Raw genomic sequence first — 14190 nt, 5'->3', positions numbered from 1 at the left:
GCGTGGAATATTGTGGATCATCGAATCCACGTAGGCAACATCTACTTTCTCCTTGTCCTTGATAAGCAGGTTCCAGGATGGATTTGTGGAATGCCACGTGGGTGCAGGAGAAGAAGCCGATGACGACGGATCACCTATCCCACCTTATCCAAGTAGAGCAAATCGAATCTGTGGGAAAAGGTTGATCACCTCCTAAGTCCTAACATCAGACCCCACATTGAAGTGGGGAGGGGGGGTTGAGGGGAGAGGTGTTAGCTTCCAGGCGCATGCATGAAAAAAGAAAACCTACGCTTTCTTTATCTAAAAATCTATCATCTGTTGATGGAATGGAAACGATAACGAAAGCAGGGGGGAGGCAACTCATGACCATAAGAGAAAGAAAGAGATCGAAGACTTCAATGGGATATATATAATATTATATATATATATATATATATATAGTGGAGATGATTATGTCGAAAACGATCACAAATTATCTCCGAGCTAATGATACAAGGGAAATCATTCCTCCTCCTCCTCCTCCCTCTCCTTCTATTTTCAGGTGGGTTGGGATTCAACAAAAACCATATTTTAATACCAAAAGCAACTCGATCTCTCCTTGGATAGATCAACGTGTGTGGGTTGGGATTCAACAAAAACCATATTTTAATACCAAAAGCAACTCTCTCCTTGGATAGATCAACATGTTTCTTCCCTTCTTTTGTTTTTCTTGTTTTTTCTAAACAAGTACGAGGGAGCATGGAAGGGGAATAAAAACATTAAAAAGAGAACAAAAAAAAGAAAAAGAAAAGGGTGATGCAGCTAGCCCCACAAAATTTCCAATGTAACCAATACAATGCAAAAAAGTCTAAGATCTATTGGGAATACATCAAATGAATGGCCTGTCCATTAGATTCTTGACTCATTGGCCAAAAAAATGCCGCTGAAATGACTATTTGTAGGGATAGTCTAGAGGTGAGACTGCTTGAAACAAAATCTATTGCAAAAACAAGCAAACTGGAGAACTACAGTTAGGGAAGGGAGCACTAGTAATACGTAGCTGGATAAGAGCTGCCAAAGAGGAACACCACCACGATGTCTGACGAGAGAGGTACTCGAAGATAGGGGTGTACAAACGGAACGGTTATAACCGCTTTAAAACCGCTAACTGCCTAGGTGGAGGCATTAGCAGTTATAGAGTTTGAAAAAAGCGGTTAATAACCACTAACCGCTTATATATATATATATATATATATATATATATATATATATATATATATATATATATATATATATATATATATATATATATATATATATATATATATATATATATATATATATATATATATATAATAAAAAATAAAAACCTGGGATGCTTGCTAGGAGAGAGGCGTCGTTTTAGACAATATATATATATATATATGCAATGTTTTAGGCTTAGGGTTTCGTCACTTTCACTTTCAAATTTCAATTTCATTTTAAGATTTTGGTCTCCCAGCCTCTACCTCTGCCGCCGCCCTGCCTCTCCTCTCTGCTACCGCTCGTTTCAGCCGCTGTTACACTGTAAGCTTCTCCACCAGTTCTAAGTCTCGTGTTCTCTCTCTTTTTCGGGTTGCTCCCCCTTGCCTAATCCTGTTTTTTTTTTTTTTTTTTTTTTTGCTTTTCCCCCTTCTTTTTCCTTTGATTTTTGAGTATTGTCCTTTACTCAAAAGAAGTTTCTGCCCACCAGCTGAGGAAGATACTCCAAAAGGTTTAAGAGTTTGGTAATCTTGCTTTTGCTCCACATATTTTTGTAGATCTTTTTTGTTTTGTTTTTTGTTTTTTGTTATGCTGTGTTTAGTTGTTGGGAAAATGTGGAGAAAATAAAGTTTGACTATTGTGAGACACTAAGAGTTATCAGTTATGTTTTGTTTTCATCTGTTTGCTACTTTGCTTGCCACCGGAACTCTGGAAGTGTTTATCTGACCGGCTGCTTAGGAAAATGCCGTTAAAAACTTAAAAGTAGAGACATTTGTTCCTGCGTCTTTTGTTTTTTTTTTTTTTTTTTGTTATGCTTTGTTCGGTTTCAATTTGATGAATTTTGTGGAAAGCTTCGATGAAGAAGGTAAATGTTTGTAAATTAGTTGTAACTTTTCATTTGTGCAATTATTATTTTTGAAACTTACTTTTCAATTAACTAAAGCTTCTTCTTTTGTAGATGTCGCTCAATCAAGGACCGAAACATCCTTGGACTTTATCTAGAAGGATGTTAGTATCGAAGGGTTATTGATTAATTTGATTGTAATGTTTTGGTTTTGGTTATTTGAAATTTTGGATATAGGTTTGTATTGACCTCTAGAACTATTTTTGTTTGTAACTTTGTATATCTTTGATTGCAGGGAGTTCACCCTTGTGATAGAAGGAGGAATATATTGTGGACGTAGGTAACCATCAGTGACTATCTCTGGATTTGTAATTTTAGGATTTTGGATTTGTAATGTCTTGGAGTATTTAGTTATTTGGATTTGTTTGGTTTTAGAATTTGGAGTATGTGGATTTGTTTGGTTTTGAAATTTGGAGTATGTGCCTATGTAGTTATTTGGATTTGTAGTTTTATGGTTTTGAACTTTTGAATTTGCTTATTTGGATTTGTAAAATTAGATTTGGATTTAGTTATATGGTTATTTGTTTGTGCCTTTGTGTTTTGGAATTTGGAGTATGTGGATTTGTTTGGTTTTGGAATTTGGAGTATGTGCCTACGTGGTTATGTAGATTTGTAATTTTTTTGGTTTTGAATTTGGTTATTTGGATTTGGTTATATGGTTATTTCAACTTATTTGTTTGTGCCTCTGTGTTTTGGATTTGTAATTTTCAATTCAGATTTGTTAATTTTGTACCAAAGGAGAAAAGGTCCAAAAAGTTTTTTTTTGAAAAAATTAAAATCTATACAAAAACCGGCCCATAACCAATGTAAACCCAGCCCAAAACCGATCTAAACATGGCCCAAAACCGGAATTCAAAAGCGGTTTTAAAACTCCCGGTTATTAAGCCAATAACCGCTAACCGGTGGTTATAAAAATAACCGTCTCTGCCTAGGCGGTTAACGGTTGCGGTTGGTAAAATGAAATAACCGCTAAGCGGTTAGCGGTTAGCAGTTTTAGCCAATAACCGTCAGTTATAACCGTTTGTACACCCTTACCCGATGATGAAGGCGTACATAGGAGACACCACGTATGAATTTGTAATTGGATCAGGAGGTCTCTATAAACAAAAGTGGGGTGCAAACTATGAAGATCTATAAGAGAGGGAGCAATCAAGGTCGAGGTTAAACTCACTAGAGAGTTGGAAGAGAGACGAATGACGAGCAATCAAGGCACTCACAGAGCCTTAGTCCATATAATACACTAAACTTATGTACGTTATATGAGAAGGACAAAAATAACAAATTGTTAAATCCTAAGAAATTGCTTTAATATCCTGCATGCATGTCTTGCTAATTAAACAAGTCGAGCATATGATCATTTATATGTTAATTATGGTTCATTCATAAGAAAAAACAAGTTTAGGAAATGGCACCATATATATGACAGAATTTGATTCGAGCATCCCAATATAATATTAGGAAAGTACACATGAATGCATGCATACTTTAGGTCTTACTTATGCTTAACTTAATCGGAAAATAATTGGGTGCCGGCCGGCCTAGATTCTCTATGGAATCTATCAAAATGGTCCATTAAGTCAACCAACTGTACACTAAGCTGCATGCCCCATATATAATAGAATAAAATCGATCAACTGCCTGAGCTAGCCCAAGTACGTTGATCTGAGTCAAGAACTCATATATAGTTTGCTCTGTATTTCTTTTTGAGAGTTGCCATTAATTAATTCACTTCAATAAAAGTTTTGTTTTCATGTAATGAATTCTGCATAAAATGCATTTAATATAACATGTAAAAGCCATATTAGTTGTACGTCTCTGTCTGTCTGTCTCTCTCTCTGTCAGCTACCACTAATCTAGACGTACAACGCTGAGAATATGGGTGCTAAACTACATGGAGCATAAAGAAAGAATCAAAAAGTGTAGATAAGATAAGCCCGGTGACTCATCAAACCAATTAAAACCCTATAGAAACCTTGCCCTGGCAGGCCTCCACGACGTTGTACGAATCATATATATATATATAAACCTTTTTAGACGCCTCTCACTCAAAGAGTCAAAGGCGTTGTTTTCACAATGAATATGCCACGGCTGGCAGGGGGGCCGGTGGCCCAAACTCTAGACTTATCTGCAAACTGCCTTTTTAATTTTCCTGAGCTATCTGCAAATAAAACTGTCTAAAATGGCATCCTCACATGCCTTTTTATCTCTCATTAACGAGACCCTACTACTAGCTATAGGCGTTATAATTAAGAGAAATAAAGTTGGGTTGATTTGCACTGTTTAGATGCTTACTTTGTCCAATCATCTCCTTCACAAAGGTTCTTTCATTAGATTTTCCCCATAATTTTCGGAAACAAATCGACAATGATATTACAACCATAAGGCGTGAGTTTAAATTCTCTTGTCTCCATAATTTACTTTATATTTTAATTAAATATTTCATATTTCATCATATTATGTTTTATTTAATTAAATTTAAAATTTTAAAATAAGTGATGATTTAACATGATATTAGAACAATAATTAATCGGCCGACACGTGCAATCAAACGACTCGACGTTACCTTCTCTCAAACATCTCTCCTGGCCTGCAATCAAATGGCCTCCTCATCATCCACGACATCTGTTTAACAGAATCAAACTCCAACCTGCAAACTTTAGTTTGTTAAATGCTCAAACACTACTGAATAAAAAATTTTAAAAAAAAGGTTGGTATTAATGACATTTTGTTGTATTATCTTATGAAGGTTTTCAATAGATTTTCCTACAGATGGTGCTTGTAAATCTCTGTGCCATATGTCATGACTTGCAAAGCCACCCTCTATCAATTATCTTTGGTATATATATACTCATTCTTTTTCTTCTTGGCATCTTAATTTGATCGATGAACATACACCTACGACCCAGCTAAGTGATGACAGTAGTAGCGGCTGGCCTTGATTGTAGTGCTATGATACATATTAAGACAAGAATTACAAGCACCCGATCAAGAGATAAGAGTTACAAAATTGTTTTTATAAATTAAATCAAATTTATTGTGATTACTGTAAAAGTAAAAAAGGCGTCTTACATCGTTTAGACTTTAGCTTTCTTTATAAATATAATCTTCTATACAATCAAATAATCAAGAAAAATATAGCAAAAAAAAAGCTTTGACGCGTGGCCGTAAACCGTAAACGATAGGCTTTCATAAATTATTTATTCTTACAATGCATCCTTCTGGTTGTGGGAGCTCGATCTGTAGGTTTTGTTTTGCGCGCAGCATAATTTCAGCAACAAGAAAAAAGGAAAAATAAAGAAAGAATGGAGATCGAGATTAAAGCATATAAAACTGTACAGGTTGCGCTCTTTAGTAGTATTGATTAAAAACAGTAGTATAAAATCATGAAAGCTTTTTTGCACATAAGATTGTCCGAGTGGCTTTAACTAAAAGCGTGCGTGGAGAGAGAGGCGTGGGCATGCAGTCTTTGTCAAAGATAGGGAAAAATTCAAAAGAGATGAGGAGCAATGTCGGGGTTGTCAATCCTGTGGCCAATGAGGTTGGATGCGGCAACAGGAAAAACATGGGCCATGCAATATATTTTTTGGGGGTGAAGGCTACCCCCATTGAATCAGATTCTTCTCTGACCCTACTGACTACTCAATTGCAGCAGTAGATCGATGGATCGCTAGATTCCATGTGAAGCGTTCACGCCCAGCTACAGTGTCGACCATTGCCAACACACAATTTGATCCAGAGCTTGAATGGGACATAATTACTATGATTCTTCCATTGAACTGCGATGCATGGCGCCGGTCCCTCTGCCTTCTCGTGCATGCATTTTCTGTTTTCAGAGTGTATCATTAATTCTGCTCCGCACTATTATATGTCATTGAGTCATTCTTTTAGCATCATCTTCTACGTCGGCAGAGCCATCATAGCCGATAGCACCATCATCCAAACTTTTTCCCTGGGGGGGGCGTTAGAATCATCATCCACTTCGTGCGCTCGCTAACAATAATGATCAGCTTGTCCATGCTCAGAAAAAAAAAAAAAAAAAAAAAAAAAAAAAAAAGGTGATCAACTTCTTCTCTCTCTCTCTCTCTCTTTCTCTCTCTCTCTCTATCTATATATATATATGGGTGCTTTTTAGTTTTAACATCATTAATTGGTATATTTTTTACAATTTTTTTATCCAAATTAATTGTTACGTTTATCAACTTTAATTCTAAACGAACAATATATACCAATGATGTTACAAAAGAAAATGAAGATTAATTAATTATAGAGTTCCTAGCTACCTTATAAAAGCTTTTTAAATCTTAACCATTATTTTTACATTTACCCTCTCAATCTACCACCTAATATGCAATGTCCCTCAATCTTTCAATTTAGTTAATATACCGTTATCAATGAGGTTGCTTTGTCCCCTTTTTGCGATTTAAAATGACAAAAATACCTTGCATAATGTTAAAATATTGATTAAAAGGACGACAATATCAATAAGTTGTGATTTAACATGGTAGTCAGAGGTCATGAGTTTGAACCCTGTCTTCGTTAATTTCATTCTAATTTCAATTAAATATTCCACGTGTTAGACATCACTTATTAAAATGAAGTTTGAACTCACACGTGAGGCGAGTGTTAAAATATTTGATTGCATGATTAAATTTATCACTTCCTATCAGCTTAATTTTTTTTGGACAAATGGTGATTTAACACATAAATTAATAAATTTTGAAGAAAAAAAAAAGGTTCACAAAATGGCATCACTTCGGTCTATTCTAATTTTTTCTTTTCTTTTTCCTGAATTTTGTCCTTTTTTTTTTTATGCTGGTATTTTTGTTACTTTGGGGTGGAAGCTAGGGAGACATTGCAACCTTGCCCAATGATAGATTAGTATGGCACGTACGTCCTCATAATTTTTCAATTTGGTTAATGTGCCGTACTAATTAAGTATAGTTTTCCCTTATTTATTTTTTTGTTAAATAATTTTGATTTTATCACCTTAAGAGGTGAACAAATAAATTTTTTCTCATGAATTGAATCTCCCAAAAGTCTTGCATGTATAGTTTTCAATGATAATCGTCCATTGCAAGTAATTGATCAAATTATTCCTTTTTGCAACCACAAAAAGAAAAAAAGAAAAAAAAAAGAAAAAAGGAAAGAAATCCAATTATTCCTTTATTTGAAATGGGGGGGTCCCGATCGAGTACAACAAATTAAATGGCATCACTATCAAGGATATATGTCACTCTTATAAGCCTGATAAAAATACAAACTCTTTGCAATGAAAGAAAAAGGAATGTTATGCTTTTTCTCAGGTGCATGGAGGGTCGGCAACTACATTGCAAGTGGTGGGGTGATATTTCTTTCATCTTTGTTTTGTATAAAAAGGTGGCTACGGTGGAGGAACAGATAGCGATGTACAAGATTTCCAATAAAGTATGGGGGGCAAAATTGTTGAATGAGAAAATTCTCCACAGTCTACAATTCTATCTTCTGCACTGTTCTTTCTTTTTCTTTTTCTTTTTTATTTTTTTCAGAATCAAACTTGAATGTTATTAGAATATTACCGCCTTTACTTTACTATAAATCCTGTACAAATTAATGTGACGGTCCATAATTGATAAACGCTCCATTTTTATGCAAACCCTACTTATTAATTATTGTTACCTCTTGACCACCTACTTGAAGTATATGCATTAATGAATGGGGTTCATAGGGTATTGATATGGTCCAACAATTGAAGGGTACAGGTTCAAGAAGGAAGTTTTTAGTTGGATATAACATTACAGCAATTATCTTATATATTGTTTAATGATATCTTTATTCTATTAATCCTTAAAAGATTAAAGGTTGTGTAGTGAATAATTGCAAAAATAAAAAAATGTTGGGCTTGAATTTGTATTCTTGTCCCTTTTATTTTGTTTTATCCACCGGGGATTGGGGAATAATCTCTAGCTATTGTGTGATAAGCGTACTGTGACTTTTGGTCCTGAGCCATTTTCTTTTTACAATTTTGTACTTTATCTTTGATAGTGAATTTTTTCGTGATAGCCTGTGCTTGTAAATGTATCTCACATTGATAGAACCACGTAAATCTTGATGTTATTGTATAAGATTGGTTTGTCTTATTTACCGTAATTGTGGTATTTTGCACAAAATATAGAAAATATTGAGATATATGTGGTTTGGTTTGAAAATTTATGCCCACTGGCCACTGGGGGAGACAATCAAATAAAATTGTACTAACAAAAAATGGCAAGAATGAGTCATTTCCTAATTCCTAATATACACAGCCTAACTCAAATTTTTCCCAAGTCGGATTTTCATACATCACTTTTTTTTTTGTTTTTCTTTCCCTAATATGTGGTGAAATGCACATAAACCTTTTAACAAGAGGATGCTATGTCTACCAAAGTAGTCCTTCCCTTTTACCTTAAATGGGTAATTTTGTCTTGCAAAAATCTGGACAAGGTAGTTTAATGCTCCGTTCATTTCGACGTAAACTGTTTTCTGTCAGAAAATGTTTTCAAGGAAATCATTTTTCAGAAAAATATTTTTCGGTATTTGGCACTTACGGGAAATCAAAAATAAATTTTTTATATTTTCATTCAATCATATTAACTTATAAAAAAATAATTTCCTATTCACGACATAAAAATTTACGGTGGCTCCGCATTGGTCAAGCATATTGGATCACAAGACTTATCTTCTAGTGATAAAGCTAAAGCAATTGAGTTAGACTAAGTGTCTTCCTATTTTAGATAAATGTTAAGTTGTTGAGTTGTAATTATATTAGGTCTCTAGTTTAAGAGATACGGTTGATAGGTGAGATATAAGTTGTTTTGATGTAAATCACTTCTAGAGATTATCTAGATATTTCGGTACTATATATATCAAGGTACTGCTATACAATTCAGTAAGCAGATTATCAACAAATATTCTAAATCCTATATGGTATCAGAGCCTCTCAAGACCTTCCAACGTAACTTCTCCCCTTCTCTCAACTATTCTCTCCCCTTCCGTCCTACTACCACAAATCCAGAATGTCCATGCTCATATCTCCAAGAAACTGACACAAGACAACTATATTCTTTGGCAGTTTCTCATGGTCCCCTTCCTAGAAGGCCAAAATTTGTTCGGGTATATCGATGGCACTACTCCACGACCTCCTCAACTCCTGCCCGACTCCACATCCGGACTTCTCGTTGCAAATCCGAGCTACCACTCGTGGCACCATCAGGATCGGATGATATTCAGTGCTATCATCTCCGCTCTCTCCGTAGAAACTCTCCCCCATGTCATTGGACTCACAACTTCTCGTGAAGTCTGAATCATATTGGAAACTCTCTTCTCTGCCCAATCTCAGTCTCTGATCATGCAACTCAAACAGCAAGTGTCCAACATGAAGAAAGGATCTCAAACCATCTCCGCTTACTTCCAGAAAGCGCAGGGATTATCTCATCTCCTAGCAGCGGTTAGCAAACCGATTGAAGCCTCTGAACTTGTCTCTCACATACTCGCTGGACTTGGCGCCGAGTATGACCCTTTTGTCGCATCCGTAACTACAAGGACGGCTCAATGCCAAAGTCCTGTCTACTCCCGCAACAACCGGGGCCACAATAATGGATATCGCAACACCAACTTTCATCGAGGAAGGGGTCGTGGACCACCCCAGCAGTTTTCCACATCCTGCAACAATATGTCCCAGCGCCCGATTTGTCAAGTCTACCACAAACTCGGGCATACAGCAGCCACATGCTGGTTCAGGTACAAGCAAGGCAACCAGGCTGACTCCTCTCCTATGCAAGTCAACATGACTTCAACAACATCTGATTTTGACCCTTCATGGTATCCGAACGCAGGAGCCAACGTTCATCTCACAGCTTATCTCATGGCAACTTTGAATTTTCAGATCCAACTTCGAACATTCTCCCCTGATCATTCAAATCCAACTTAAATCGTTTGAGGAAATTTCGAATGTTCACTCGACAGGAAATTCCAAGTAAAAGTAAAAAATCCACCTCAACATACTCCTAATACAATTCAACACACTTCTAAAGCAATTGGGATATACCTAATCCCAAATAAAGGTCAGGGCATTACAAAAGTACAATGAAATAATAAAAAATTTATCAGTCATAGCTTGAATCAAGAAATAAATTTAAAAAGACATGAAGATACATGTTTAAGTTCTCATTATAGTGCAATTCTTACTATTATTCACATGTTTTCACATGTCATCAATGCAATTAAAGATATTGTCGAATATGACTTATATTATAAATAGAGAACGTAAACAAATATACTAATTAATTCGCTTTAGAATTTAGAATTTTCTTTCAATTTACATTTGACGAAAAGTGTTTTGAGAATTACATCTTAGTTATCTCAAATATTACTTATCTCATTGAATAACTAGCTTGAGACATGCATCATTAACATGTGTTATAGTGAAGGATTCGCAAACACTCAAAAAGAATGGATATCTTATTGAAAATATGGTAGAAATGAAAAAGGATATTGTGTAACAATTGGTTTATTCATTTGTGACGTTGTCATTGATTCTGCTATTTGCGACAACTATTGTTAAAAGAGCATTTTTTTAATAATGAATATTGTTAAAAATTGTTTACGTAACTAAATGAGAGATTAGTGAATGAATGATTGTCAGGTTACGTGCATTGAGAATAATATATTTAATACTATCAGCAATAAAGAAATCATGTTGCGATTTCAAAAAAAACACTCGTTGAGAGCAACTAAATGAATTCATGCTAAGCATGAAAAATTAAATTGAAAGTTACATTTATATATTTTAAACAACAATTAAATTTTGGTGAGTTATTGATTTATTTCGTTAATTATATTATTTGACATTTTTATTCAACTTTATTTTTTAACCTCGACTCAAATGAACCAAATCATGGGGTTGCAAAGAGTATAGCTAGCGTGACAAGTACCGTGGTTGAAGAGAATGACTGCCAATACTGGTCGCATTCCAATACTACCATCCCTGCGGACCGTCTTTTGAATACGACCTCTCACGCAAGATGAAGAGTGCAAATTCGACTGTCATTCCCACAAACAGAAACGCAGGTAAGAATAGCACATTATACGGCCGAAGAAAAAATCAAGTACACTCCTCGTAGCAGTATAAATAGAACCCCAAATCTACGAAGACTTTTGAGAAAGGAAGGTCGAGAGATAAATATAAACAACACCTACCCACCTATTTGGCTAGCTTTTCAACAGCAGCCTCAAAAACCCCTCAATTTTCCCCTGTTTCCCACTGTATCCACCACATGGGCAGCACCCTTTTAGAAGCTCTCAACGTCCGCGTGGAAGGCTCGGGGCAGAAGGTCCTCGTCCTCGCCCACGGCTTCGGCACCGACCAGTCGGTCTGGCAGCGCATTCTCTCCTCCTTCACGCCCTACTACCGCGTCATTCTCTACGACCTGGTGTGCGCCGGCAGTGTCAACCCCGATTACTTCGATTTTCGCCGCTACACCACTCTCGACGCCTATGTCGATGACTTGCTTAACATCCTCGACGTCCTCGGAGTCGATCGCTGCGCCTACGTCGGCCACTCCGTCTCCGCCATGATTGGGATTTTAGCTTCCATTCGCCGCCCTGAGCTCTTCACCAAGCTTGTTCTTGTCGGCGCTTCTCCAAGGTAATGAATAATTCAAAAAACCAGCTTGATTAGCTTAAAATTACTATTTAGAAAGAAAAAAATAAAAAAAGAAAAAAAAAAGAAAAAAGCGTTAATGATTCTTGGAATTTGTGCATTTTAAGATTCTTAAACGACAGAGATTACCACGGCGGATTTGAGCGAGGCGAAGTTGAGGAAGTGTTGTCTAAAATGGAGGCCAATTACGAGGCGTGGGTCAACGGGTACGCACCATTATCCGTCGGCGCCGATGTCCCGGACGCGGTTCGGGAATTCAGCCGTACCTTATTCAATATGAGGCCAGACATATCCCTATTCGTCTCGCGCACCATTTTCAACAGCGATCTGAGGGGCGTGCTGGGCCTAGTCAAGGTACCCTCTTGCATAATTCAGACCGCCAGGGATGTGTCGGTGCCGGCGTCGGTGGCCACGTATCTGAAGGACCATTTGGGCGGGCGCAACACCGTGGAGGAGCTCCACACCGACGGTCACCTGCCCCATTTGAGCGCACCCACGCTTTTCGCCGCCAAGCTCCGACGAGCCCTCTCTCGTTAGGTTCTGACTAAGTGTGGGGTCCTGAAAAAAAAATGTAATAAGGGTCGAGATCTCGGCACCTGGCGAATAATTTGTGGACTTCGGATTATATGATCTACAAGAGGATAAGAGTCACCACGTGATAATCACGTGATGACGTATCCTTTCCTTTTCTTTTGTTGGTTTTTGTTTTGTTTTTCGAAATTTTTGGGGTGTTCTTGTTGATCTTTATTTGGGCAAAATCAACGAAAGAAAATGATTTCGGCTTTCTACTCACTCTGCTTCTCCTACCTTAATTTCCCCTTTTTTATATTGTGTATATTTTTTCTGAATGGGGGTTGTATCCAAAATGCGGGTGTGGCCCACCACCTGATGGGCCTTGGCCCAGTCCGGAGATTCTTTGTCCTCCGCACTTCCCCATCAGACTTTTCTGGACCGCCCAATTTGTTCTCTCTGTGCAACCCAAAAGAAAAAAAACAAATTTATTTTATAGGGCAAAGGGAAAAGTGGGATTCTTGTTGCTCCTTTTTTCCTCTTCAGGCATATATTGCGATTGGCGACAAAAAAATATTTGGGATATTGATTAAACATTAAATAAACATTTTTTTTTTTAATTTATTTTTTATCAAAAAAATAAAATAATGGACGGATTACTCTCTTACAACTTACTGACATGTGTTATTATGTAATTGGAGGTTGTTAAAAGTTTTTTTTAAGTAGTTGACTTGACTCCAATTAGATACTAATACATGTCGGCAAGTTGCAAAAGAATTATAAGAATAACATTACTCTTTTGTTTTTGCCACTAGTAATCACCGACACGAAAATTTTGAAAATTGAACCTTTAAAAAATTACTAAAAAATAAAAACCTCAAAGTATTATAGAAGAGTAATGCTACATAATATATGTTTATCCTATAGCTGTTCAACAATAATGTTGACGTGCCACTCCAAATCAATTATTGAATCTTTTTTTTTTTTTTTTTTTTTTTATTTTATAAAAGTGTCATGTCAATCTTACTCGATAAATGTTAGATAAAATTACAATAAACTATCATTTTTCATTATAAATATGTAAACAAAGGTGACTTCAGGCTGAAAAAAAAAAAAGAAAAAAAGAAAAAGCAAACAAAGGAAATTTCGTTATAGAATTATGTGCGAGATTTCAATTTCTTTATTAAATTATTATTTGTTTCAATCTAATGATTTAAGGTTTAAAATATTTTTGTTATATTAATATTTTCTTTATTATTATTATGTGAATAAGAATTGTTGATGTGGTAGACTTTTTTTTAGACATACATCTTTATAATGCTGTTATGTTATGTTATGTTAGTCCATAATGTTAGTATTACAAAATTAGAGCATATGAGGATATGTGTTACACATATTCCGGATCATAATATTCTTTTCCTTCGTTTTATTACTTTTAAAAAATATTAAATTCACGTGGGTTTGGATGCGGAGGTAGTTTTCTTTTATATTTTTGTTCCTAAAGACTTGAATGATTGACAAAGATATCCATACATTTTGTAATGGTCGGAGCAAATAAAATTACACCTCTAAGCCAACTTCTAATGGTTAGGTTACATTTTATCTTAAAAATTACCAGGCCAACAGAATAGAAATGAAAATGCGGCTGCAGATACAGATATTAGTAATATTTGTATTCGTATTAGTAAAATGTGGTTACCGCTTTTAGATATCCGCATTATATGATTGTTATTTGTATCCGTACGGTTATTATTTACTATCAGCATATGAGATAATAGAAATTTTGGATTACTATCAAAATCTATATGCAAGATTAAATAATACAGTTATTACTATATGCCAGCTTAAATAAATATAGATTTTACTTGTTACTCAATTG

General features: G+C 35.7%; 1 protein-coding gene across 1 annotated transcript; it reads left to right on the top strand.

Moving 5' to 3' along the window:
* The first annotated feature begins 11288 nt into the window (after positions 1-11288).
* On the top strand, positions 11289-12593 carry LOC133871153 (probable strigolactone esterase DAD2). The gene is made up of 2 exons (XM_062308531.1): positions 11289-11786; positions 11909-12593. Exons 1-2 carry the CDS (start codon positions 11416-11418, stop codon positions 12336-12338), a joined length of 801 nt encoding a protein of 266 aa, XP_062164515.1. The 5' UTR covers positions 11289-11415; the 3' UTR covers positions 12339-12593.
* The last annotated feature ends 1597 nt before the right edge of the window (positions 12594-14190 follow it).

This window comes from Alnus glutinosa, chromosome 6 (assembly GCF_958979055.1).
Source record: "Alnus glutinosa chromosome 6, dhAlnGlut1.1, whole genome shotgun sequence".
Classification (NCBI taxonomy): Eukaryota; Viridiplantae; Streptophyta; class Magnoliopsida; order Fagales; family Betulaceae; genus Alnus; species Alnus glutinosa.
The sequence above is the reverse complement of the archived record's forward strand: the minus strand, read 5'-3'. Positions and strand labels throughout refer to the sequence as shown.

Excerpts from the sequence above, each read along its gene's own strand:
- LOC133871153 (XM_062308531.1), top strand. The coding sequence starts at position 11,416 with ATGGGCAGCACCCTTTTAGAAGCTCTCAACGTCCGCGTGGAAGGCTCG. Across the intron at positions 11,787-11,908 it reads CTTGTCGGCGCTTCTCCAAG|ATTCTTAAACGACAGAGATT; the intron begins GTAATGAATAAT and ends GTGCATTTTAAG.